At 43.6% G+C, this 26136-nt stretch overlaps 1 protein-coding gene across 1 annotated transcript; it reads right to left on the bottom strand.

The window, feature by feature from the left end:
• Window positions 1-829: 829 nt before the first annotated feature.
• LOC148151770 (uncharacterized) lies at window positions 830-18977 on the bottom strand. Its single transcript, XM_087976558.1, has 4 exons — window positions 18811-18977; window positions 17380-17521; window positions 13347-13521; window positions 830-2531 (listed from the first exon to the last, which is right to left on the bottom strand). The coding sequence occupies exons 1-4, from the start codon at window positions 18943-18945 to the stop codon at window positions 2369-2371; spliced, it is 615 nt and encodes a 204-aa protein (XP_087832684.1). The 5' UTR covers window positions 18946-18977; the 3' UTR covers window positions 830-2368.
• Window positions 18978-26136: the final 7159 nt, after the last annotated feature.

The raw sequence follows: 26136 nt of genomic DNA, 5'->3' as shown, positions 1-26136 counted from the left end.
CTCTTGAATTTCTCTAATAAACTGGCCTCAGCAGCTTCCAATGGGCGAGAATTCCACCGATTCATAATGTTCTGAGTGAAGAAAGTCTTCCTTATCTCTGTCCTGAATGGCTTACCCATTATCCTTAGACCCCTAGTTTTGGATTTCTCCAACATCTGGATCATTCTTCCTTCATTTGGCCTATGTACAAGGTGTAAGTTAGACTGCTCCTGGAGTGTTGCTAAACTGATAGCTATTCCACACGCATCTATCTTGAGCCACACATGTTAGTCCTTGACTTTATTATCCCCAATGTCACTTTGCCTGTAACTCATGTACACAGTGGGTCAAAAGCCCTCTGTTAGTGTGGGATCATTCTCTGAAATTGGAGAATTATTACTTTTAATCGTCAATACTTCAACATATTTGGGCAGCACGGTGGCACAGTGGTTAGCGCTGCTGCCTCACAGCGCCAGAGACCCGGGTTCAATTCCTGCCTCAGGCGACTAATTGTGTGGAGTTTGCACATTCTCCCCGTGTCTGCGTGGGTTTCCTCCGGGTGCTCCGGTTTCCTCCCACAGTCCAAAGATGTGCAGGCCAGGTGAATTGACCATGCTAAATTGTCCGTAGTATTAGGTAAGGGGTAAATGTAGGGGTATGGGTGGGTTGCGCTTCGGCGGGTCAGAGTGGACTTGTTGGGCTGAAGGGCCTGTTTCCACACTGTAAAGTAATCTAATCTAATCTAATATTCATTTCACTGAAATATGGAAAGCTGTATACAATGTTAAATTGTGATGTGAGCAGTGGCCCAGATTTCCCTCAGAGTGAGAATAGAACAGGAGACTGAGAGTTATGATGCATCACCCTCTTTATTTCACAGTGAGAATACATTCCCAGCAGACAGAAAAACACAGACAAACACAAACTCGAAGACTATGGCTTCTTCCCTCCACATGAGAAGCCTGTGAATGAACGGTCTGTTAACAGGAATCATATTGGGATAGATCATTTCTCCAATCACACATTCAGTCAGTCTATATTGTGAGTGGGAGCTACCAGTGTGGGTGGGAGCAGATCTGAAGCTGAATTTTATTCTAACGGCAGACTCTGGATTCTGATTTCACTTTGGGATTCTTTCTCCATTTCAGGGACCAGTTTGAAGCTGCTTCATTCCTGGTTCCCAAAATCTTCCACTTGTCCTTCCTCACCAGGATCCAGCTGTTTTCTGAACCTGCACTGACCTGAGTAAAGCTGAACTGGATGAAGAAACAACCTTTCTCCTCATTTTCAGCACAATGTCTGACCAGTGTCAGTCCAGTGTCTGACCATCAGGAATGGCAGGAAAAGGGAATATTCTACTGCCCACACAGGGTGGAATTTTCACCCTGGCCTGGTGTTCCTGATGGCAGTAACCACAGTGTCCCCCACTTCCACTCTCTTCATTCTTGTTGGTTCCAGTTCAAATGTAAAGTACTCACAATGTGACTGGGGTTGCATTCCTCATGTATTTAGAATACTCTGTGTGTCCGATGTTACTGTTTGCAAGGCCCTCACCCTCCTCCAGACTCCGGTCCACATCCCTCTTCCTCCTCTCACTGACCCTTGCTGGTCCTGAGCCTCAATGCAAGCTCCCACTATCCTGCCCCCTCTCCTTGTTCTGCAGAGTTCAACAAGTGAAACCTCTGACCTCAGACACAACAGCACAAAGCTGACTGATTCTTACGTGTCACTAACTTTCAGATGAAGGTGGGACATCATTACAAAAGGAGCACAACAATGAGTATTGATGGTTTACAAACCCATTCCATATAGGAATACTCCAAAGGGCAGTTCCAGCACTGACCAATCTCAAACAACCAGGCTCTGTAATCCCTCCCACTGTCAATGAACTCTGACCACATCAACATGAAACCTTCTGACCCAGCATGATTGAGATTAAACAGAAGCATAATCTAGCACCAGGACCATCCATGTCTCAGGCCGTGCACAATGCATTCATTTCAAATAAGATTGGAGAAAAGGAAATCAAATCCCTGCTTCCCAGTGAAGGATCCAGCTCCCCATGTACAATTGAATTTAACCCTTTGTACATGCCATAAAACGACCTTAAACTGATGTCACCAATGCCCCACAGAGGTGGTTAGTTAGAAATGAATCTGAAACACTGACCAAAAATTTAGATTTGACAAGAAATCCCGATTATAGAGAATTATGATGACCAGTCACTGCATTCACTGGAAGGTGTATCTTTCTCTAGGTAAGGAGACCCAAGTTATGCACAGTATTCTAGGTTAATTCAATGTGTAGTTTGGGGAAGATAAAACAGATTTTAGAATTCAGCATCTCACTGTTCAGTATTATAATGGTAACAGAATCGACCAGAAAAATTTCATTCTGATTCCTGTCTAAACCATATTTGCGTTAGTCCACGTTTATTATACCCAATGACAACAAATCTCCATTCAAATGTTCCTTTTTCTTCTTCCAGTTCCTTCAAGAAGTCCAGCACCAGTTCTTTATATTTTTCCCATTCATATTTCTCATGAAATGTCCTGCAACAGAATTAAGCGTTTTGGCATTTAATTCTCATTCCTCATGACAAAACCTGTCTAGATCAGAGTAGATTAACAGGACAATAGGAATAGGAGTCAGTCTTTCAGCCCATTGAGAACCCTCCATTGTGATTACAGGAACAGAATCAATCGATGATCAGAACAGACTGTCCCATAGCAGGTAAAGTGTTTTCAACATTACATGGGGCGCAGTCAGAGAAATCTTAGTGAGAGACTGACTAATAAAGAAAATAGTATCATATAACTAGATGATTGATCACTGAACCAGGGAAGCCTTTCATTTTTATAGAATCCCTATATTGTGGAAACAGGCCGTTTGGCCTTACAAGTCCACACCGACCCCTCTGAAAAGTAACTTACCCAGACCCATTCCCCTAACCTATTATCCTACAATTACCCCTGACTAATGCACCTAACCTAGACATCCCTGAACACTATTGGAAATTTAGCATGACCATTTCACCTAATCTTCATATTTCTGGACTGTGGGAGGAAACCGGAGCACCTAGAGGAAACCCACGCAGACACTGGGAGAATGTGCAGACTCCACGCAGACAGTCACCTGAGGCTGGACTCAAACCCGGGTGCCTGGCGTTGTGAGGCAGTAGTGCTAACCACTGAGCCACCGTGCGACCCTGAGCCTCCATGAAAACCTGGAACGGCCCCAATTTGAGCATTGTGGCCATTTTAGCAAATACATGAATGCCCTTGAAAAGTTGCAGAGAGAGCTCTTTCTAGAAATTTCCATAAAGGACAAATAAGAAAGTCATCAGGAAGAGGAGAATTGAATACGTCTGTAATCCATCAAAAACACATAAATGAATTGCAAAAACTTGAAAGATAAGTCAAAATGACATTTTGGCTGTATCAACAGTGATTCAATTGCAGGCAGATTTAGGAGAATTGATAATGATGAACTGAGAAATGGCAGAAGAGTTGAATGTTTATGTTGTATCTGCAGTCACTGATATGGTGCATTCACTGATTATGCCATTGAATATCAGAGGGTGATGGTCAGACTCTGTGTTACAATTGCCTGACACTTATGTGGTGTGAAAGTCATTTGTCACAGTTTGAGCAACTCCTGTTAAAGAGAGAGGTCATTCATGAGCACGTGTCAGGTATGTCTCCAACTAGCCAATAGAATATAGAATATAGAATATAGAACAATACAGCGCAGTACAGGCCCTTTGGCCCTCGATGCTGCGCCGATCCAAGCCCACCTAACCTATACTAACCCACTATCCTCCATATACCTATCCAATGCCCGCTTAAATGCCCATAAAGAGGGAGAGTCCACCACTGCTACTGGCAGGGCATTCCATGAACTTACGACTCGCTGAGTGAAGAACCTACCCCTAACTTCAGTCCTATATCTACCCCCCCTTAATTTAAAGCTATGCCCCCTTGTAATACCCGACTCCATACGCGGGAAAAGGTTCACACTGTCAACCCTATCTAACCCCCTAATCATCTTGTACACCAGTTCCCATTGATTCCAGTTTTGCTCGAACTCCTTAAAGCCACATTTGTTCCAACACAGCCTTATTGGCAAGTGCAGTCACTCTTAGCTCAGGCCTAGAATTCAGCTGCTTTGGCTGTGTCTCCCTCTAACACTGACACACTATGGTAGCAATGTGTACCATCTACAAGGTACAATGTAATATCTCACTGAAGCCTGTCCACACCAACAAGGCATAGGTCAGGAATGTGATAGACTACACACCACCTGCTTGGATAGGTAAAGCTGCAAAATCACTCAAGAATCTCACCACCATCCAGGACATTGCAGCCCACTTGACTGGCACCTTTTCCACCACCTTCAATATTCGCTCCCTTCACCAATGCACAGTGGCACAGTGTGTACCATCTACCATGTCACGAATCACCTTGCTCCTTTGGCATTAACTTCCAGGAGGAACCCGTGGAGTAACTGAACTCAAACTGAAAAAGGGATATCACAGGAGGGCTGTGACCTGATTGGCGGGTAGGGAATCTGTCCCAAATTTGAAAAAATAACACGGCATAACTAACTAATAAATTAATTAAGTCGAGCTGGCTGGGCAGGTGATGTGCTGTAGCTGTATGATGTGGGAGCTGGCTGATCCCTTTGCGAGCTGTATTGACCACATCTGCAGCAAATGTTGGTTGCTCAAGGAACTTTGGCTCAGAATTAATGAGCTGAAATGTGAGCTTCAAACACTGCGGCACATCAGGGAGGGGGAGAGTTACCTGGACGTTGTGTTTCAGGAGGCAGTCACACCTGGTAGATTAAGTATCACAAATTTGGTAAGGGACAGGGACAGCAGTGTGTGACTGCAAGTGAGGCAGATAGGAGGGTCCTGTATTCAGACAGATGAGCCTCAGCTCTTGACTTTGTACAAGGTGCATGAGGTACTTGCTGTCTGTGTAGATGAGGAACAGGGCTGTGGGGAGGGTGAGCCAGCTGACCATGGCACTGTGATAGAGGAGGCCATTCAATTGGGGGGAGCAAAAAGACTAGTGGTAATTGTAGGGGATTCGAGAATTAGGGGAATAGATAGCATCCTTTGTAAGCAGGATAGAGAGAACTGCATGGTATGTTGCCTGCCTGGTGCCACTGTAAGGGCCACCTCTGACCGGCTTGAAAGGAAATTGGAGAGGGAGGAGAAGGATCCAATATTTGTGGTCCACGTTGGGACAATCAACATTGTCTCGATGAAGAAAGAGGATCAGTTTAGGGATTATTGGAAAGTAGGATCTAAATTAAAGAACAGGTCCTCAAGGGTTATAATCTCTGGATTACTACCTGAGCCACGTGCAGATTGGCATCGGGAAACAGGAACAAAGGAAGTAATCACGTGGCTAAAAGAGTGATGTGGGAAAGAGGGGTTCCTTTTCATGGGCGCAGACATCGGTATTGGAACAGGAGGGATCTGTACCATTGGGATGGTCTCTACCTGAACCGAGCTGGGACTAATATTCTCTAGAGAAAGGTAAATAGGGTGGTCAACAAATTAGAAAGTTGGGGGAAGGCGAAGGGTAAAACTCAAAGAAGTATCAAGGCCAGTGGGTAACAAAGCAGCAGGTTAACATCACTGGAGGTGGATTCAACTGCATGGAAAAGTATGAAAAAAATGACAAGTAAGGAGAACTCAGAAGCAATTATTAAAGTCTCCAGAACACAAAATAGGACAGGGTGTTTGGAAAGGGTTAGGAATCAAACTTCAAACACACTGAATAAACGAATAACAATGAGAAGAGGGATGGTAAATACAGGACTGAAGGTATATCTAAATGCACACAGTATACGGAATAAGGTAAATAAGCTTGTGTTGCGGATCACAATTGGCAGGTATGCTGTGGTGGGCATCACGGAGACGTGGCTGCAAAGGGATCAGGACTGGGAGCTAAATATCCAAGGATATGCATCCTATAGAAAAGACAGGCAAATGGACAGAGGGGGTGGTGTTGCCCTATGAATAAGAAATGAAATTAAATCAAGAGCAAGAAACGATGTAGGGTCAGATGATGTATAATATGTCTAGAATTGAGGAACCACAAAGGTAAAAAAACCAGAATGGGAGTTATGTACAGACCTCCAAACAGTAGTCAGGATGTGGAGCGCACGATACACTAGGAGATAGAAAAGGCATATAAGAAAGGCAAGGTTACAATGATCACGGGGACTTCAATATGCAGGTGGACTGGAAAATCAGGTTGGTAGTGGATTGCAAGAGAGGGAATTTGAACAATGTTTATGAGATGGCTTTTTGGAGCAGCTTGTGGTGGAGCCCACTATAGAACGGTATTTCTGAATTTATTGATGCGCAATGAGGCAGACTTGATAAGGGAGCTTAAGGTGAAGGAACCCTTAGGAGGCAGTGACCATAATATGATAGAAATTACTCTGCAATTAGAGAGGGAGAAGGTGGGATCAGATGAAACTGTATTATAGCTCAATAAAGGCAACTACAGAGGTGTGGAGAGGAACTGACCAGAATGGACTAGAAGAGGAGCCCAGCAAGAAAGGCAGTGGCACAGCAACAGCAAGAGTTTCTGGGATACAGTAAAAATTCATCCCGAGGAGAAAGAAGTACCAAGGCCAGTGGGAAACAAAGCAGCAGGTTAACACCACTGGAGGTGGATTCAACTGCATGGAAAAGTATGAAAAAAATGACAAGTAAGGAGAACTCAGAGGATGAGGCAACCATGGCTGACAAGAGAAGTCAGGGACAGCATAAAAGCAAAAGAGAAAGCATACAATGCGGTGAACAGCAGTGGGAACCCAGAGAATTGGGAAGCTTACAAAAACCAATAGAGGACAACGATAAAAGAAATAAGGAAGGAGAATATCGACTATGACCATAAGCTAGCCAGTAATATAAAAGAAGATTGCAAGAATTTCTTCAGATACCTAAAGGGCAAAAGAGAGGCAAAATAGACATTGGGTTGCTGGAAAACAAGGCTGGAGAAGTGGTAATGGGGAACAAAGAAATAGTGGAGGAACTGAATAAGTATTTTGCATCAGTCTTCATGGTGGAAGACACGAGTAACATCCCAAAAATTCCAGAGAGTCAGAGGTGAGTATGGTGGCCGTCACCAAGGAGAAGGTGCTGGGAAATTTGAAAGGTTTGATTGGGGAGAAATAATCTGGACCAGAGGGACCACACCCCAGAAAGAGACAGCTGAAGAGATAGTGGAGACATTAATGGTGATCTTCCAGGAATCACTGGAGCCAGGAAGGGTCCCAGAGGACTGGAAAATTGCTAATGTAATTCCCTTATTTTAAAAGGGAGTACGACAAAAGAGGGGAAATTACAGGCTGATTAGTCTGATCTTGATCGTTGTTAAGATTATGGAATCCATTGTGAAGGATGAAATTTCTCAATACTTGGAAGTGTATGATGAAATAGGGCAAAATCAGCAAGGTTGCATCAAGAGAAGGTCACACCTGACAAATCTGTTTGAATTCTTTGAGGAGGTAATGCACGAGTTAGACCAAGGGGAGCCAATGGATGTTATCTACTTGGACTTCCAGAAGGCCTTTGACAAGGTGCCACACAGGAGGCTACTGAGTAAGACAAGGGCCCGTGGTGTCAGAGGCAAGGTGCTAGCATGGATAGAAGATTGGCTGTCTGGCAGAAAGCAGAGAGTGGGGATAAAAAGAGTTCTTCTCAGGATGTCAGCCAGTGACTAGTAGTGTTCCTCAAGGCACTGTGTTGGGACTACAACTTTTCACTTTATACATTAATGATCTGATGAAGGAACTGAGGTATTCTGGCTAAATGTGCAGATGATATAATGATAGGTAGAGGGACAGGCATCATTGAGAAGGCAGGGAGGCTGCAGACTGATCTGGATCGGTTAAGAGAGTGGGCAAAAAAAGTGGCAGATGGTGTACAGCTTGGAAAAGTGTGAGATCATGCACATTGGCCAGAAGAACAGAGACATAAACTATTTTCTAAAAGGGGAGAAGATTCAAAAATCTGAAGTGCACAGGAACTTGGGAGTTCTCATCCAGGATTCTCTTAAGGTAAATTTGCAGGTTGTTAGGAAGGCAAATACAATCTTGGCATTTATTTGGAAAGGACTAGAATATAAAAGTAGGGATATACTTCTGAGGCTCTAAATGTCAGACCACATTTAGAGTAATGTGAGCAGCTTTGGTCCCCGTACCTCAGGAAGAATGTATTGGCCTTGGAGGGGTCCAGAGGAGGTTAATGAGAATGGTCCCAGGAATGAAAAGCTTAACATATGAAGAATGTTTTATTACCCTGGGTCGATACTCGATGGAATTTAGAAGGATGAAGGGGGATCTAATTGAAACTTACAGAATACTGAACGGCCTGGACAAGGTGGACGTAGGGAAGTTGCTTCCATGAGCAGGAGAGACTAGGATCCAAAGGCACAGCTTCAGAGTAAAGGGAAGATCCTTTAGAACAGAGATGAGGAGAAACGTCTTCAGCTAGAGCATGGTGAATCTATGGAATTCATTGTCACCAAAGGCTGTAGAGGCCAGGTCATTGAGTATATTTGAGACTGAGATCGATAGGTTCTTGATTGCCAAGGGGATCAAAGGTTATCATGAGAAAGCAGAATAATGGAGTTGAGAAACTTATCAACCATGGTTGAATGGCTGAGCTATGGGCCAAATGGCCTAATTTCTGCTCCTATGTCTTATGGTCTTATGGCCTAAAACTCTGCCCTCTACCATCGAGAAGGTCAGGGGCAGTAAGTACATGAGAATATCACCGCCCGCAAGATCCCCTCCAAACCACACACAATCCTGATTTGGTAATATATCATTGTGCCGTCAATGTCATTGGTCAAGTATCTGGAACTGCATTCCTGACAGCAGGACTGCAACAGTTCAAGAGGACAACTCACCACCGCCATCTCCAGGGCAACTAGAGATAGGACAAGTCACATCCCAGGAATGAATAAAAAATAAAACAACCATCAGTATCTGGCCATAAGAAAGACTCCAACACCTGCCCTTTCTGCTGACCCACCTCACCCACTCCACACCCCCAACACAGTTCTGTGATCCTCTACCTGGTATCACAGACCTATCAGCCTGGGAGTCATTGCTAATGCTCGGCCTCTCAGGTACAGTGCCATCAGCAGCCAGGAGCCAGCAGTGCTTGAGGGTCACTGAATGCAGCAAGCTTTCCCTGAGAGAGCTGATGTGGGGCTCTTATCAGCTCTCCAATCTGTGGGCGATACACTGATCACCTCCATTCAATTGTGAGCTAATGATTTACAACTGCATCTATGGAGTGCCGTCACTAGCGGTGTTCCGCAAGGATCTGTTTTGGGACCATTGTTGTTTGTCATTTTTATAAATGACCTGGAAGAGGGGTTAGAAGGTTGGGTGAGCAAGTTTGCGGATGATACGAAAGTCGGAGGAGTTGTTGACAGTGAGGAAGGATGTGGCAGGTTACAGCAGGATATCGAGAAGCTGCAGAGCTGGGCAGAAAGGTGGCAAATGGAATTCAATGTAGCTAAGTGTGAGGTGATTCACTTTGGGAAGAATAACAAAAAGATGGGGTACTGGGCTAATGGTCGGATACCTGGTAGTGTGGATGAGCAGAGGGATCTTGGTGTCCATATACACAGATCTCTGAAAGTTGCCACCCAGGTAAATATTGCGGTGAGGAAGGCATATGGCATACTGGCTTTTATTGGTAGAGGAATTGAGTTCCGGAGTCCTGAGGTCATGATGCAGTTGTATAAGACTCTGGTGCGGCCGCATCTGGAATACTGTGTGCAGTTTTGGTCGCCATACTATAGGAAGGATGTGGAGGCACTGGAACGGGTGCAGAGGAGGTTTACCAGGATGTTGCCTGGTATGGAAGGAAGATCGTATGAGGAAAGACTGAGGCACTTGGGACTGTTTTCATTAGAGAAAAGAAGGTTTAGGGGTGACTTGATTGAGGTGTACAAGATGATTAGGGGGTTAGATAGGGTTGACAGCGTGAACCTTTTCCCGCGTATGGAGTCGGGTATTACAAGGGGGCATAGCTTTAAATTAAGGGGGGGGTAGATATCGGACTGAAGTTAGGGGTAGGTTCTTCACTCAGCGAGTCGTGAGTTCATGGAATGCCCTGCCAGTAGCAGTGGTGAACTCTCCCTCTTTATGGGCATTTAAGCGGGCATTGGATAGGCATATGGAGGATAGTGGGCTAGTATAGGTTAGGTGGGCTTGGATCGGCGCAACATCGAGGGCCAAAGGGCCTGTACTGCGCTGTATTCTTCTATGTTCTATGTTCTATGTTCTAACTGCACCCTTTGAAAAACAAATCCATCAAAAATATCCTTTCTGCTCCAAGGTCTGATTCACAAAAGGATCTTGTCAGACAGTGATTTTCAAATCACTGAAAATTCCTGAAGGAGTGACTGTCTTCCTCTCAGGCTATAGGGAGAGTTTAATACTTTTTCGGTACTGAGCGAATGTTACTCATGGGACTGCTCGTGGAATCTTGCTGTGCTGAAATTGCTGCGGACAGTTTCCTGCCCTAAAAATGTTACCACCTTCTGCCAACCCACGTCAAGAATGGCACATGCCCACCCTGACATCTCAGAACCTTCAACATCACACTCTTTTGTTTTGATAGGTACATTTCCCAAGAAAGACAACATGAGATAGCTGCGGCAAATAGAATTAAGGAGAATCCAAAGAGTTTTTACAAATACATTAAGGACAACAGGATAGCTGGGAGAGAATAGCGCCCCTTAAAGATCAGCAAGGCAGCCTTTGTGTGGAGCCACAGAAAATGGGGGGGATACTAAATGAATATTTTGCATCAGTATTTACTGTGGAAAAGGATATGGAAGATATAGACTGTAGGGAAATAGATGGTGACATCTTGCAAAATGTCCAGAAAGTGCTGGATGTCTTGAAACCGTTAAAGGTGGATAAATCCCCAGGACCTGATCAGGTGTACCGAGAACTTTGTGGGAAGCCAGAGAAGTGATTGCTGGGCCTCTTGCTGAGGTATTGGTATCATTGATAGTCACCGGTGAGGTGCCGGAAGACTGGAGGTTGCCAAACGTGGTGCCACTGTTTAAGAAGGGCGGTAAGGACAAGCCAGGGAACTATAGACCAGTGAGCCTGACCTCGGTGGTGGGCAAGTTGTTGGAGGGAATCCTGAGGAACAGGATGTACATGTATTTGGAAAGGCAAGGACTGATTAGAATAGTCAACATGGCCTTGTGCGGGGGAAATCATGTCTCACAAACTTGATTGAGTTTTTTGAAGAAGTAACAAAGAGGATTGATGAGGGCAGAGAAGTAGACATGATCTATATGGACTTCATCAGTAAGGCGTTTGACAAGGTTCCCCATGGGAAACTGATGAGCAAGGTTAGATCTCATGGAGTACGGGGTGAACTAGCCATTTGGATACAGAACTGGCTCAAAGGTAGAAGACAGAGGGTGGTGGTGGAGGGTTGTTTTTCAGACTGGAGACCTGTGACCAGTGGAGTGCCACAAGGATCGGTGCTGGGGCCTCTACTTTTTGTCATTTACATAATTGATTTGGATGCGAGCATAAGAGGTACAGTTCGTAAGTTTGCAGATGACACCAAAATTGGAGGTGTAGTGGACAACGAAGAGGGTTAGCTCAAATTACAACAGGATCTTGACCAGATGGGCCAATGAGTTGAGAAGTGGCAGATGGAGTTTAATTCAGATAAATGCGAGGTGCTGCATTTTTGGAAAGTAAATCTTAGCAGGATTTATACACTTAATGGTAAGGTCCTAGGGAGTGTTGCTGAACAAAGAGACCTTGGAGTGCAGGTTCATAGCTCCTTGAAAGTGGAGTCGCAAGTAGATAAGATAGTAAAGAAGGTGTTTGGTATGCTTTCCTTTATTGGTCAGAGTATTGAGTACAGGGGTTGGGAGGTCATGTTGCAGCTGTACAGGACATTGGTTAGGCCACTATTGGAATATTGGCGCAATTCTGGTCTCCCTCCTATTGGAAAGATGTTGTGAAACTTGAAAGGGTTCAGAAAAGATTTACAAGGATGTTGCCAGGGTTAGAGGATTTGCGCTATGGGAGAGGCTGAGCAGACTGGGACTGTTTTCCTTGGAGCGTCGGAGGCTGAGGGGTGACCTTATAGAGGTTTACAAAATTATGAGGGGCATAGATAGAGTAAATATGCAAACTCTTTTCTCCGGGGTTGGGGAGTCCAGAACGAGAGGGCATAGGTTCAGGGTGAGAGGGGAAAGATATAAAAGAGACCTAAGGGACAACTTTTTCACGCAGAGGGTGGTACGTGTATGGAATGAGCTGCCAGAGGAAGTGGTGGAGGCTGGTACAATTGCAACATTTAAGAGGCATTGGGATGGGTATATGAATAGGAAAGGTTTCGAGGGATATGGGCCAGTGCTGGCAGGTGGGACTAGATTGGGTTGGAATATCTGGTCGGCATGGATGGGTTGGACCGAAGGTTTTGTTTCCATGCTGTACATCTCTATGACTGTATGACTCTAAGAGCTTTGTGGCATGGTGTTAAGGCAACAATCTCTTGCTCAATCTCAAAGAAGTAATCCACCGAAGCTAAATTATTATCTTGTGTTTGGCACGAAGCAAGACCAAAAAAATGTCTAGAAAATGACTGAGATACAGAGGCCAGTGAGAATGAGAAGTTGAAAGGAAAATGTCACAGTAAAGAAATGATGTTGGAGAAATTGATGGATGACATTTGAAATTCCCTGGGACTCTGATTATTCACATCCCAGTGAGGTGAAGGTGGGTAGAGAGATGTGGGGATATTGGCTTTTATTCTCAAATCTTCAAAGTACTATTGATTCTGGAATGGTGCCTTCTGAACTGTGGAAGCTCAGTCACTGAGTATGATCTAGACAGATATTGATGCACTTCAAGATAGTAATGACGTCAAGACATATGGGAATATTGTGGTAAAATTCCACTGAAGTGGATGATCTGCCATTACCGAGAAGGGTGAAGCAGTCTAAAGGATCTGAATGACTTACTCCTACTCCAAAGTCCCTTTGTTCAAATGAGGTGGAAGTGTTCTGTGAAAAATGTTAAGCATGTTGCAGATGAGACTTTTAGAATCGAGGAGCCAGCTTCTTGTGAGCTGGAGTAATGTGAATGTGGAGGACTGGCTGTGTTGTCAGGAGGTGGAGTTGCAGATTGTGAGAAATGAACCAATCCACAACTCTATTCACATTGACCAATGTCCCAGTGTGACTGAATGGACCTGTTAATCTCAGTCTGACCCAGACTGGAATGATGGTGACATAAAGAAACATTAATCACAATATTTCAGCATCAAAACTCACTTGACAAAGTAGTGACCTGGAGTTAATTCTTTTAATTTAATCGTTTGATCTGTAGGTTCAGGCATACTTCTGACTTCAGGAACAATGCCAACACCGATATAGACTGTCTCTGGAAATGTTTGATTTACCAAGTAACCAGCAAGTCCCCAAGGTGCAGTTAAAGGAACAATTGTTTCTGCAGATAAAGAAAACACTGTTATTTACATGTTTATCTTTCAATATTGTTGCTGAAGTTGCTTGCACCACTATTTCAGGCAGTGAATTCTATATCATGTATGAACATATGTGCACATAAACATACAAACTGGGAACAGGAGACAGTCGTTCAACCCCTCACAGCTAAACCACTGATACCACAGCATTGCATTGTTTTTTGAAAATTTAACAAATATCTATTTAGGTTTCTTTCTTGCAATCCTAAATTTTAATTAATAAGCTTCAGGCACAAGCTTCTAAATATTGAGCATTGCATCATTGACTGTGCTATACTCTGCAGTTCTACTCCACTTGTTCTTCTGACAATCTGGCATACACAGTCAGAGCTGTACCTTCCAAATTACTTTGTCCCGTTAAGGTCTGGACCTCTCAGAGTCACATCTTCTGTTTAACAACCTTTTCAAATGGGGTAAAAGAGCTTTTGATTCTACCTTCAGTAAATTTCGGCACTATGTGTAGATTCTTGGTTAAATCAAATCCCTCTTTGGGTCAAGAATCATCCTCCAAGCTCCTCCCTCCTTCCTTCTTCATTTTTCGTTGAAGCTTTTCTTTGACTAAATCCAGTTGTCCAAGTTCCCTGTATCATTAGGGATCCAAGGTTTCCTCGTTCTCACTTGCACGTTTTACCACCTTCTCCATTCTAATTTTCTTTTTAGAATTCCTCCCATTCCATTTCAATTTTTCTGATTCTCTTTCCCTTATTTCTGTTTGTCTTCAAACTGAAGGCCTATCATTTCTAACTTGAGCTTTGTTAATTTCACCTATGACATTATATTTTCATTTTTCTTTCTTCTAATTGGGGATGTGATGGTCTAATGGTATTATTGCTTGTGTATTAATCCAGACAGCTAGATAATATCCTGTGGTAGAGTGTGAGTTCATGATGGAAAAAATGAATGGAATTCAAATTCTAATGATGACCATGCCATTGGTCGGAAATACCCATCTCATTCAGAATTCCCCTTTTGAAAAGAAAACTGCTGTCCTTACCTAATCTGGTCTATATGCAATTCTAGATTGACAGAATAGTGGTTGACTCTTAACTGCCCTCTGGTCAATACGACATGAGCAATAAAAACTGGCATAGCCAGCAATAAAAATTGGCATAGCCAGCAATGCCCACATTCTCATAAATGAATGGAAAAACAATGCTAACTGTTGAATAATAACTTGAACCCATCTCATCTTGAGAACATCTTACTTTTCTAATTATAACTCTAATTTTAGTCTTAATCAAATAATCCACTGTTAGAGCTTTCATTTCAAGAAAGCTCTTAGCAACATTCAAATCCATCTTCAAGTTATATTGAATGAATGTCACCATAATGGAGCTGTTTTATGTCCTGAACCACACCTGAGTTGTTATTTTAAAAGAAAGAGATAGATCTCGCTTAAATCCAGCAATTTCAAAAATATTGCAAAAGAGCCAAATATTATGATGCCAGCTGATGTTATGACTGGACAAGTCAAATCTCAGGTGGCATTATGTGTTGATAGATCATGTTGTGAATTGTTTCTGGTTTTCGTGAGCTGGTCTTTCACAGAAATGCGAACATTGAATTTTGCAGATTTGCCTTTAAAAGAAAACAGAAGATTATTATACAGAAGAGTTGAAACTAAGGCAGGTTAAAGTAAATTATTTTCATAGAATATACATTTGATGATTTCAAAACATATGGCAAAAATATTTTCCTATTCCAAAAGCACCCTGCACGATACTTGCACCAGAGAGAATCCCTTTCTCTATTCCACACCACCCCCCCCCACACACACACACAGGGCTTCATTAAATTTTATCTTCTCCTTCTTTCGAGAGACATCCATTTACACATCTGGCCTCAGCCAAGAACACTTCAGAAAATCCGCTCAGCTAAACCAATTCCTTTTTCATTAAACTACGGATGTTATCATTATTTATCAAAAGCAATCCCTGATTCTCTAAACTATAGCATAATACATAACTGCTTACTGTATTCACTCATACAGGTTTCCCAATGTGAATAAAAAGATATTTATGCAGAAATTGGATTATAATTGGAAACAGGAGAATGTGCCGATCTATGAGTAGAAAGTGCAGAAGTAGCATTTAGTGAATTGTTCCTTCAGAGAGCTGGCCCCGGCATGATGGGCTGAATGGGCTCTTATAATACTGTTCAATTTTAATATTCAATGGATTTCTCAGAGTTGAATTTCTCCAATGTGGAGTTGATCACATTGTCAGAAGGGAATATGACAATGCAAGAAATGCTTCCCCTTTACCTGACAGCAGTGTAGGAGTTTTGGAAACTAAGGTGGGAGGAGGTAATGGGTAAAAGTTGTATCTTCTGGGCTAACCTGTGAAGGTGTGTGAGAATAGCTATCTGGATAATGGGGTTGATTGAGTAACAGTGGAATTTCAATTGAATGTGAAATGACAAAGTCAAAGACTTGAGCACAAATATCCTCGGCCTTAGTTCTTGCACCCCTGGTTAGTATTGTATCACGTAACCTGAATTGACTTTACTGTTAGAATCCTCCTTACTGTTAAGGGCATGTGGTGTTATCACTGGGCTAATAATCCACCCAGGCTATGGTTATGGTAACATTGGCTCAAATCCCATTACGAGAGACCGAGGAATTTTGAATTCAGTAAAGTTTGGATTTTAAAAATTGTCCTAACGATCACCATTTGAACTCCATTGATCAGTATAAAAAAAAACTTAACTGGTTCAATAATGTCCTTCATCCATATCTGGCCTGGCTTACATCTAAATTTGGACTTACAGCAATGACCTTACAGGCAAATTAATACTGAGTCTGGCCAGTGATGTCAACATCCCATTGATAACTGACAAAAATATTCACTTCCCAACTATTTTGTATCACTTGTAAATGTTGAAATTACACCTTATACACTCAAGTCCAGATTATTAACATTCTGTGAAAGTTCAATATTGATCTCTGGGGAATGGTGCTTTAGGTATTTTCAAATCAACCTGTTCAGAGATGTCATCATATACCTCTGGCCCAAGAGGATCTTGAAGATGGATCTCCAAGCTGAGAGGTGCAGACACTACCACTGCATCACAGAGCTCGAGGATGATACTTGCCTCCAGTATGAGAAATAGCTGTTTAACACTACTTTCTGCTTTCTCTCCATCAAACAATTGAGTCTCAATGCTGCCAATCTCTTTAATACCAACATCTGTAATTTTGCTCAGTGTTTTCCATAATAATTTGTCATATACCTTTTAAATTTTGATACATAAAACATCAAATGTGTTTCATTCCTCTGACCAAGATTTATTATTATAAATCTTGCTCTTTATAATAATATTTTTTCAAATATTTTTAAAATTCCTTTACGAAATAAATGTATTTTTAAATTTGATGAATAGTGACAGCCTTGTGGAATTAGATTAGATTAGATTACATTACAGTGTGAAAATAGGCCCTTCGGCCCAACAAGTCCACACTGACCCGTATCCCACCCATACCCCTACATTTACCCCTTACCTAACACAACAGGCAATTTAGCATGGCCAATTCACCTGACCTGCACATCTTTGGACGGTGGGAGGAAACCGGAGCCCCCGGAGGAAACACACGCAGACACGGGGAGAACGTGCAAACTTCACACAGTCAGTCGCCTGAGGCGGAAATTGAACCCGGGTCTCTGGCGCTGTGAGGCAGCAGTGTTAACCACTGTGCCACCGTGCCGCCCACAGGCATGGCACAGGTAATTCTTTGTCAATGCAGAACGTATCAAGCAAGAAATGTGAAAGAGTAAAAAGTCATTTCATATTCTGTTGTTACTTTGATGGAATATCTGACATACCATCAGCATTGCCAAAAAATGCATAATTGAACAGTTTATCCAGGCGGATTTCCATTTCTCTCTTCAAATCTTTCTTCAACTCCGAAACAAGAACTGCTGTTTCAGCCCATTGAATGTGTAGAAATTCTATTTCATCATAATCCTAAGATGAGAGTAAAATATGTATTACTGTTTAATATAACTGAACTTCTACCAAAGTTTGTCAATGCTGAAAGAACTGGACCAGGTGTTCAGGTGTGCAAGAGTCTTCATGTTCTGGAGCAACTGAACGTGAAACAGGGTTTGAAGTTTTTAATGTGATTCCTGACAGCAACATTTCCTGATTCATTCCCTTTCTCTCTCACTCTTTCATCTTTCATGTTGTCGTGTTAGACTCACCTTGCTCCTTCCCTTTGGGTTTGCAATAGCAACATTTAGAGAATGTTATTGAAACCCTTCTACATTGAGCCAACGTTAATGACCACATGTCCCGGTGTTGTGTATCTCTCTGTGTGTTTTAACACATTATTTAAACAGAAAAATGCCTTGAGGAATGAGGGATGGGCAACAAATATCAGCCATGCCAGTGACACCTTCACTGAATGAAAGGATAAAAACACCATTACTTACAGCCTGCTGAATTGGGGCAGGTGATGGCCTCATGGGATTTATCACAAGGCTATTAATCCAGAGAGGCAAAAGTGAGGACTGCAGATGCTGGAAACCAGTGTCTAGATTAGAGCGGTGCTGGAAAGGCACAGCACGTCAGGCAGGATCCGAGAAGCAGGAAAATCCACCTTTCGGGCAAAAGCCCTTGATCAGGAAGGGCTTTTATCCAAAACCTCAATTTTCCTGCTCCTTGATGTTGCCTGACCTGCCGTGCTTTCCAGCACCCCTCTAATTGAGACACTATTAATCCAGAGTGCCAGGTCATGTTCTGGGGACCTGGAGTGAACCCCACGAGAGTAGATGATAGAATTTGAATTCAGTTAAAAAAACCTCGAATTAGGGGTCTTTCCAGGCTTGGAAATCAGAGGATTTCCGTCAAAACCAGACTTGGCCTCTTCCATATAGGACAGAACTGCCTTTCAGAAACAGGGCTGGATTGAGTGAAGACAGGAGCAGTAGGAGAGCTCCCTGCCTCTACAGTCCTTGTGTTGTCCCCCACCATCCCCCTCTCTGTGAGCACACTGACCCCTCCTTTCACCTGCTGCTGGAGATGGAAGCCCTGATATTCTTCTTACTGCACAAGCTGGCAGTGGGAGCCAGGCAGGTGATGGCAGCTCATGTAGAAAGTGTTAATGAGGCCCGAGGAGTAATTTCAGTCCAGCCTCATGGTTCAGGGTTGGGATGTGCACTGTCAGTGCACTGCAGGTTCGGGACTAAAAACAACATGGAATAATTTCCACTGGTACAAGCACAACAGAACAGAGGAAACTCAGCTATACTGACCGTGTCCTGGGTGACTTGATCTGGCTTGAGACAGTCAACACCCTTACAGAAGTCGATCACCTCCTGCTCTGGGTCCCGTGCAGCAATTTGATGCCCAAAAAGGACAGAAACAGTGAAGAAGATTCTCAGCATCATGGTGTTCTCTCAGATCACTGGTGAACGCACTGACTGACTCTCAGCACCTTCAGGTGGATCTGCAGTTTGAGCACAGAGTTACACTCGTTATATACTCTTTGATTAGGATGATTTTGAATATAGTTTATCCTGAGGTAGGAACGTCATGGAGGAACATTCCAGCTGATTAATTATGGAAATTTCTCTTAGCTCTGACTTTACAATGGATTCAGAAATCCTTAACTCTCTGTGTGCTGGCTCCTGGGAACACTGAACACTTGGGAAAGCTATTTTTGTAATTGCTACCCACTCACATACTCAGGGTTGTCACTCTTCCCAGTTTGGGAATCCACTGGATTGGAAGATTAATTTCCCGGTCACTGGTGATGAGGAGAAAATGATTTCACCTTTGGGGTTCAGTTTTGTACATCTTCATTTTCTGCAGCTTTTCCTTCATTCAGTTTTGACACGGGGGCTATTCTGCTCCCTGACCATGGACAGACCACTGTTTACTCACAGTAGCAGGGTAAGGCCGGTGGGGTGTTCACTGCCCAATGATTGGAGCATCTCATAAAGATCCTGTTTGTGTCTTTCCCTCCTTCCCTGAGATATGCTGAGACTGGCTAAATGATTGCCCCTCCAACTTCAAAACTACTCCCACTGATATCCAGCTCCTGACACAGCCTGTCACTGGGGTACACTTCCCCTGGCACTGTTTATCACTGCATTAGTGTTCACATGGCATTGACTCTGGCGGGGTCACTCTTTCACTGTCATAGAGATGGACAGCACGGAAACAGACCCTTCGGTCCAACTAGTCCATGCCGACCAGATATCCCAATCTAGTCAGGTCCCATTTACCAACACTTGGCCCGTATCCCTCTAAACCCTTCCTATTCACATACCCATCCAAATGCCTTTTACCAGCCTCCACAACTTTCTCTGGCAGCTTATTCCATAGACACACCACCCTCGGCGTGAAAGAATTGCCCCTTCGATCCCTTTTATATCTGTCCCCCTCTCATCCTAAACCTATACCCTCGAGGTCTCGACTCCCCCACCCTGGTGAAAAGACTCATCTGCACAACTGTAAACATAACGTGGTGAGGATCACTCCCCCTTTCTGATCTTTATCTTTCTTCGGAATCGTCCATGAATATTTTTCTCTGGGGTGGGGATGGCCCGATGGGTTGAACCCATCTCTCAGTATTGCCTTCATCACTTTTGACTGTTGATCTGCTGTAAACCTGGTGCTGGAGCCCTCTGACATTCAATCCAATTTTACAGCCTTTTTCTCATTCCCCTCCCTGACTGCATTTTCCAAACTCCGACAACGAAATGTTTTTCCGTCCAACAGATGTGATTCTAACCACTGACAGAGGCAGTGAGACTGTGACTCCTCTTGTGAGATCTGTCAGCTCAAACCTGGTGTATTTTCACATTTTGGTTGGTTAGGCCCAGCGAAATGTAAGGATTTAATGTGTTGTACTTTTTTTACTGAGTAAAAATGGCAGAATAGGGTATTCAACCCCTCGAGACTGTCCCTCTATTCCCACCCTCTGGTCTGTCCAAGTGTCACTCCAGCTCCCACTCCCATCTCTTCCCCACTCCCTGCTCCAGGCTTCCCTTCCCCTTCCCCAGTTGTAATCTCTCCCAGACCTTTTCCTGGACCACTTCCCCGATGCCAGGGATCATTCCCTCCAGTCTCCGGGGGTGTCCCCATGCCGTGTGGTATCACTCTCCCACCCACCACCCACCTCCTCATTCCTGCTTGGTTCAGGTTTTACCACAAGATGTGTCACTGTTCCAGGGAGTAAAGAGCCTGCGAGAATTACAGGTACATTTTGTGGTTCATGTTGTAAAATTTGCAGTTAGTCAAATTCAGGGATTTGGATGGTCCTGGTGTGGATGAAGTCACTTTATGCCTCGTAACAATGTTTCTTTGCATGTCTCACGGTTCAACATTAAAATGTTGTATTGCCATGGAGACATTATTGTGAAATGGGCCAAATGGTGACTTGCGTGTCTCTTTATGCAAAGTAGTCACATTAACTCAGTATCTCACTCATGAACAGCAATGGTGTAAATGTTGGTCAAATCTGGACCACACAATATTCACTGAAAGAAAGACAGACCCAAACGGCAGACCTGAGGCTAAGTTTCAATTGTCCATCTGGACATTTACAGGGTCTGTATTTCAGAGCAATGGGTGGAGCTGGCATTTATCTTTATATGAGTGGTTCAATTGCTCTTCATTCACATTGAAGAAATGAAAAATGTAAAAAAAACCCTGAACCCGCAACAGTACTTCAGTTCAGTCATTTCACTTTGCAGACACACAGTATTTCCTGTTGCCTCTCGGTGTGCAGGAGATTCTGACAAGGTGGGTTTTATTGTTCATTCCTTATTGCCCGAAGATGGTGGTGAGCCCTGTTCTTGAGTTGCTGCAGTCCATGTCTTTTATCTAGTAATGTGTGTTTCTAAGAGACTGCAGACTCCTCGACCAGTGTACACAATATTTATTTACCCAGGATCCTTAGCGTGTATCAGGTAAGGACAACACAGCATGAGACTGCAGTCAGTCAGCCAAGTCCCAATTTTATTTGAGACAACAAAGGAAAAACTACACTCGACAATTTTACCAACTATTTCTAACGATCCAATTCTTTTGAATATTAAAACACTTACCAGATCTTTTGCTGCTCTGTTGAATTGTTCCGTCTATACCTCTCTTCATGAGTTGATTCTCTCTCTGGTCGGAGGGTGAGCTGCTCTGCTCACTGCTGTATCCTGACTTGCCTGTAGGTCGGCTGGAGAGTGGGGTCCGGTCAAGTCCTGCCAGGCCAGGTTCTTATACCCTCCTGGCTCCCTTCTGGAACCTTCCAAGGACTTGCTAATCAGGGCAATCAAACTAATTGGTTTTATCACCTTGAAATGCTGCTAATGGTACTCCATGGCTTGCTAACAGTGACACATTCGATGTGTCTGCCTTGGGCCTGGAAGTCTGGTTTCATCCCAGAATATACACCTGGTCTTCTGCCTTACTGAGGCATGTCCCATGCATCTTGTGATGTTGTTTGACACACTGTGTAATGTGCTCTGATGCCTCTCAAGTTTTCAATTATCTGGGCGTAAATCTAGCAAGGACTTGTCCCTGGGCAGAATTGTCTCTTGTGTGTCTGTCTTGGCTCAGGATTCCCAGCATGCTTTGCTTTTTGGCCAATTTTTGTGCCCTGTTTATTCCAGTTGCTGTTCCTGTATTTCTGCCCTCCCTTCTGAATGGTTTTTATTTCACCTGAGCAGTCGCAGGCATTTTCAATGCTCCACCGCCAAACCCTGATCACCCAACACCTGGAGAAAGAACGCCTCATCTTTCACCTTGGAACCCTTCAACCACACGGGATCAATGTGAATTTCATCAGCTCCCAAGTTTACCCTCCCCCTACCTTATCCCAGATTCAACCTCCAACTTGGCACCATCCTCTTGAAATGTCCTCCCTGTCCATCTTCCTTCCTCCATGTCTGCTCCACCCTCCTCTCTGCCCTATTACCTTCACACCCAACTTCATCTACCTATCACAATCCCAGCCATCTTCCCCCCCACCCCATCCCCCTCTCATTTATCTCTCAGCCCCCTTGGGCCACAAGCCTCAATCCTGCTGAAGGGCATATGCCAAAAATGTTGATTCTCCCACTCCTGGGATGCTGCCTGACCGGCTGAGCTTTTTCAGCACCACACTCTTTGACTCTGATCTCCAGTATCTGCAGTCCTCACTTTCTCCTCCCTGCTACAATGTGGTGTCAGTACCCCAGCATTGTTCATTGGGCAGTTCCAGGATTTGACAGTGATGGTCACACAATGGAGAGGGGACTCTGAGGTGATGGCGTTCCCATCCACGTGCTGCCCTCATCCTTCCAGTGGCCCTTATCCTTCCAGTAAGTTGATGCTTGGATATAACAATGTTAATAAGATAGGAACAACACGGAACAGTACATCACAGGAAGTAGGCCTTTGGCCCACCAAGCCTGTGCCAACACATGATACATTTCTAAACTAAAACCCTTTTGTCTCTGTGCAGTCCATGCCCCTTTTTCCCGTCTATTCATGTTTCTGACACTTTGCTTCTTAAATGTTGCTGTTGTATTCTCTGACAGCACATTCCGGGCATTTACCACCCTCTGGGAAAAAATCTTCCCTCTCACATCTGCTTGAAAAGTTCACCTTTTCACCTGAAATCTATCTCCTCTAGTGAGTGACATTTTTATCCTGAGGTAAAGATTCCATCTGTACATTCTCTTCATGCCTCTCATAATTTTGAAAATTTCTATCAGGTAGACCCTCAGCCTCTGACGTTAGTTGAAAATAGAGCCTAGAAGAATACAGCACAGGAATGGACTCTTCAGCCTACGATGTTGTGGTGAAAATGACGCTAATTAAAACTAATCCCTTCTGCATGCCCTTTGTTCATACCCCTCCATCCCTTGTATATCCATGTGCTTATCTAAAAATCTCTTACACTCCCTGATTGTATCTCCCTCATCCATCATCGTTGGCAGTGCATTCCAGACCCTTACCACTCTCTGTGTGAAGAAAATGCATACTCCCTAACTTTAGATATTTCATCTCTGGGTAAAACCCTATCTATGCATCTCAAAATTTTATAAACTTCTATCAAATCTCCCTTCAGCCTCCTCCACCCCAGAGAAAACAACCCTAATTTTTCTAGCCTCTTCTTATTGCTCATACCCTCTAATCCAGGCCACATCCTGGGAAACCACTTTTACAATCTCTGCAAAGCCTCCACATCTTTTCTGTGAAGTGGTGACCAGAACTGAACGCAATACCCTCAGTGTGGCCAGACCAGAGTCTTATAAAGCTGCATCATGAATTCCTGACTCTTGTACTTAATTCCTCAACCAATAAAGGCAAGCATACCATACACCTTCCTTACCATCCTATCTACTGGTGTGGCCACTTTAGGGAAGCTATCGAATTGAACCCCAAAATCCCTTTGTACAGCAATACTGTTCAGGATCCTGCTATTAACTGTATACATTTCCTTAACATTTGAATTCCCAAATGCAGCACCTCACACTTACCCAGATTAAACTCCATCTATCATTTCTCCACCCATATCTGCACTGATCTATATCCTGCCGAATCCTTTGACAACCTTCTACACTATCCACAACTCCACAGATCCTTGTATCATCTGCAGACTTACTAAACCACACATCTACATTTTCATCCAAGTCATTTTTATAAATATCACAACCAGCAGAGATCCCAGTACAGATCCCTGTGGAACACCATTAAGTCACGGACCTCCAGCTTGAAAAACACGCTTTTACCACTACCCTGTGCCTTCTATGGGCAAGGCAATACTGAATCCATGTGGCCAAGTCACCAGGGATCCCATCCTACTGAGAATTAACCTTCTGGATGAGCCTACCATGAGGAACATTACTGAAAGTCTTATTAAAATCCATGCAGCCAACATCCACTGCTCTACCCTCATCAGTCACCATTGTCACCGTTTTAGAAAATGCAATCACTTTAGTCAGGCATGATCCGTGCTTCACAAAGCCATGCTGACCGTCCCTAATTAGGCCTGACTTTTCCAAATGTGTGTAAATCCTATCCTATTCCCTATCCCAACCATTAATGTGAGACACACACATCTATAGTTTCCTGGATCATCCCTATTTCCCTTCTTGAACAGAGGAACAACATTAGCTACTCGCCAGCCCTCCAGGACCTCTCTGGTGGCTAATGAGGACAGAAAACATCTTGGTCAAGACCCAAACAATCTCTTCCCCTGCCTCTCTCAATAACCTGGGGTGGAGAGCATCATGCCCTGGGGACTTATCCATCTTAATGCTCTTTAAGAGACCCAACACCACTTCTTTCCTGATCTCAAAATACCGCAGCATATTAGCATGCTCCACCCAAATCTCACTATCCTGCATATCCTTCTCCTGGGGGAATACTGATACAAAGTACTCATTTAGGATCTCACCCACATCCTCAGTCTCCAAGCACAATTTCCCTCCTTCCTTGAGTGGTCCTACTTTCTCCCTAGTTAGCCTCTTGTTTGTAATGTATGTATAGAATGCCTTCGGATTCTCTTTAACCTGACTTGCCAAGGTCATTTCATGTCCTCTTCTTGCTGTCCTCATTCCCTGCTTGAGTTCTTCCTGATTTTTTGACATTCCTCACAGGCCCTGTCCGATTTTAGCTTCCTAAACTTTACATATGCTTCTTTTTTGCTTTTGACTAAATTCATAACCTCCATTGTTATTCAAGGGTCCCTGACCTTGCCATCCTTGTCCTTCTTCCTTATGAGAACATGCAGGTCCTGAACTCTCGTCAGCAGGTCTTTAAACAATTCCCACATGTCAAATGTGGACCTGCCTGATAACAGCTCCTTCCAATTAATACTTTCTCACTCCTGCCTTATACTGACATAATTTTCCCATCTCCAATTTATCAGCTTGCCACAAGGTCCTGACTAATCCTTACTCATTGCTATCTTAAAACTTGAAAGGTCAGTCACTTTGCCAGGGTCATTTACCAGTACAAGGTCCAGTATTGCCCCTCTATCCTCTCATTGGACTATCCACAAGCTATTTCAAGAAGCCTTCTCTGATACACTTAACAAATTCTGCTCGATCTAAACCTTTTGCTGCAAGGGAGTCCCTGTTGATATTGGGGAAGTTAAAGTCACCCAGTGTGAAAACACTTTTTATTGCATATTTCCATAATCTGCCTACATATTTGTTTCTCGATGTCTCGGTGGCTGTTAGGGGGCCTACGGTATAATCCTATCAGCGTGATTACACCCATCTTATGTTTGAGCTTTACCCATATTTCCCTCGTAGATAAGCCCTCCAGTATGTTCTCTCTGAGTACGGATGTAATGCAACTCCTCCACCTCTTTTACCTTCCTGTCCATCTCGTCTAAAACAATGAAACCCTGGAATGTTAAGCAGCCAGTCCTGTCCCTCTCTCAATCAACTCTGTAATAGCTGCAACATCACAGTTCCATGTAGGTCCAGGCTCTAAGCTCATCTGCCTTACCTTTAATACCTCTTGCATTGAAATAAACACACTTCAGCCCATTAGTACCATCGTGTATATTTACCTGTCTCTGCCTTTCTTTTCTTTATGATTTACTGGTCCTAACATGTATCTTCCCATTAATCCTTCCA

The sequence above is a fragment of the Chiloscyllium plagiosum genome, unplaced genomic scaffold, assembly GCF_037043375.1.
Source record: "Chiloscyllium plagiosum isolate Xiang-an unplaced genomic scaffold, Cpla_swu_hap1 HiC_scaffold_3, whole genome shotgun sequence".
Lineage (NCBI taxonomy): Eukaryota > Metazoa > Chordata > Chondrichthyes > Orectolobiformes > Hemiscylliidae > Chiloscyllium > Chiloscyllium plagiosum.
The sequence above is the reverse complement of the archived record's forward strand: the minus strand, read 5'-3'. Positions and strand labels throughout refer to the sequence as shown.

Coding starts and splice junctions, on each gene's coding strand:
- LOC148151770 (XM_087976558.1), bottom strand. CDS start 18,945: ATGATGCTGAGAATCTTCTTCACTGTTTCTGTCCTTTTTGGGCATCAA. Junction 17,522..18,810: donor ATCAAGTCACCCAGGACACG/GTCAGTATAGCT, acceptor CTCTCATCTTAG/GATTATGATGAAATAGAATT. Junction 2,532..13,346: donor CCAGGTCACTACTTTGTCAA/GTGAGTTTTGAT, acceptor ATTCTGTTGCAG/GACATTTCATGAGAAATATG.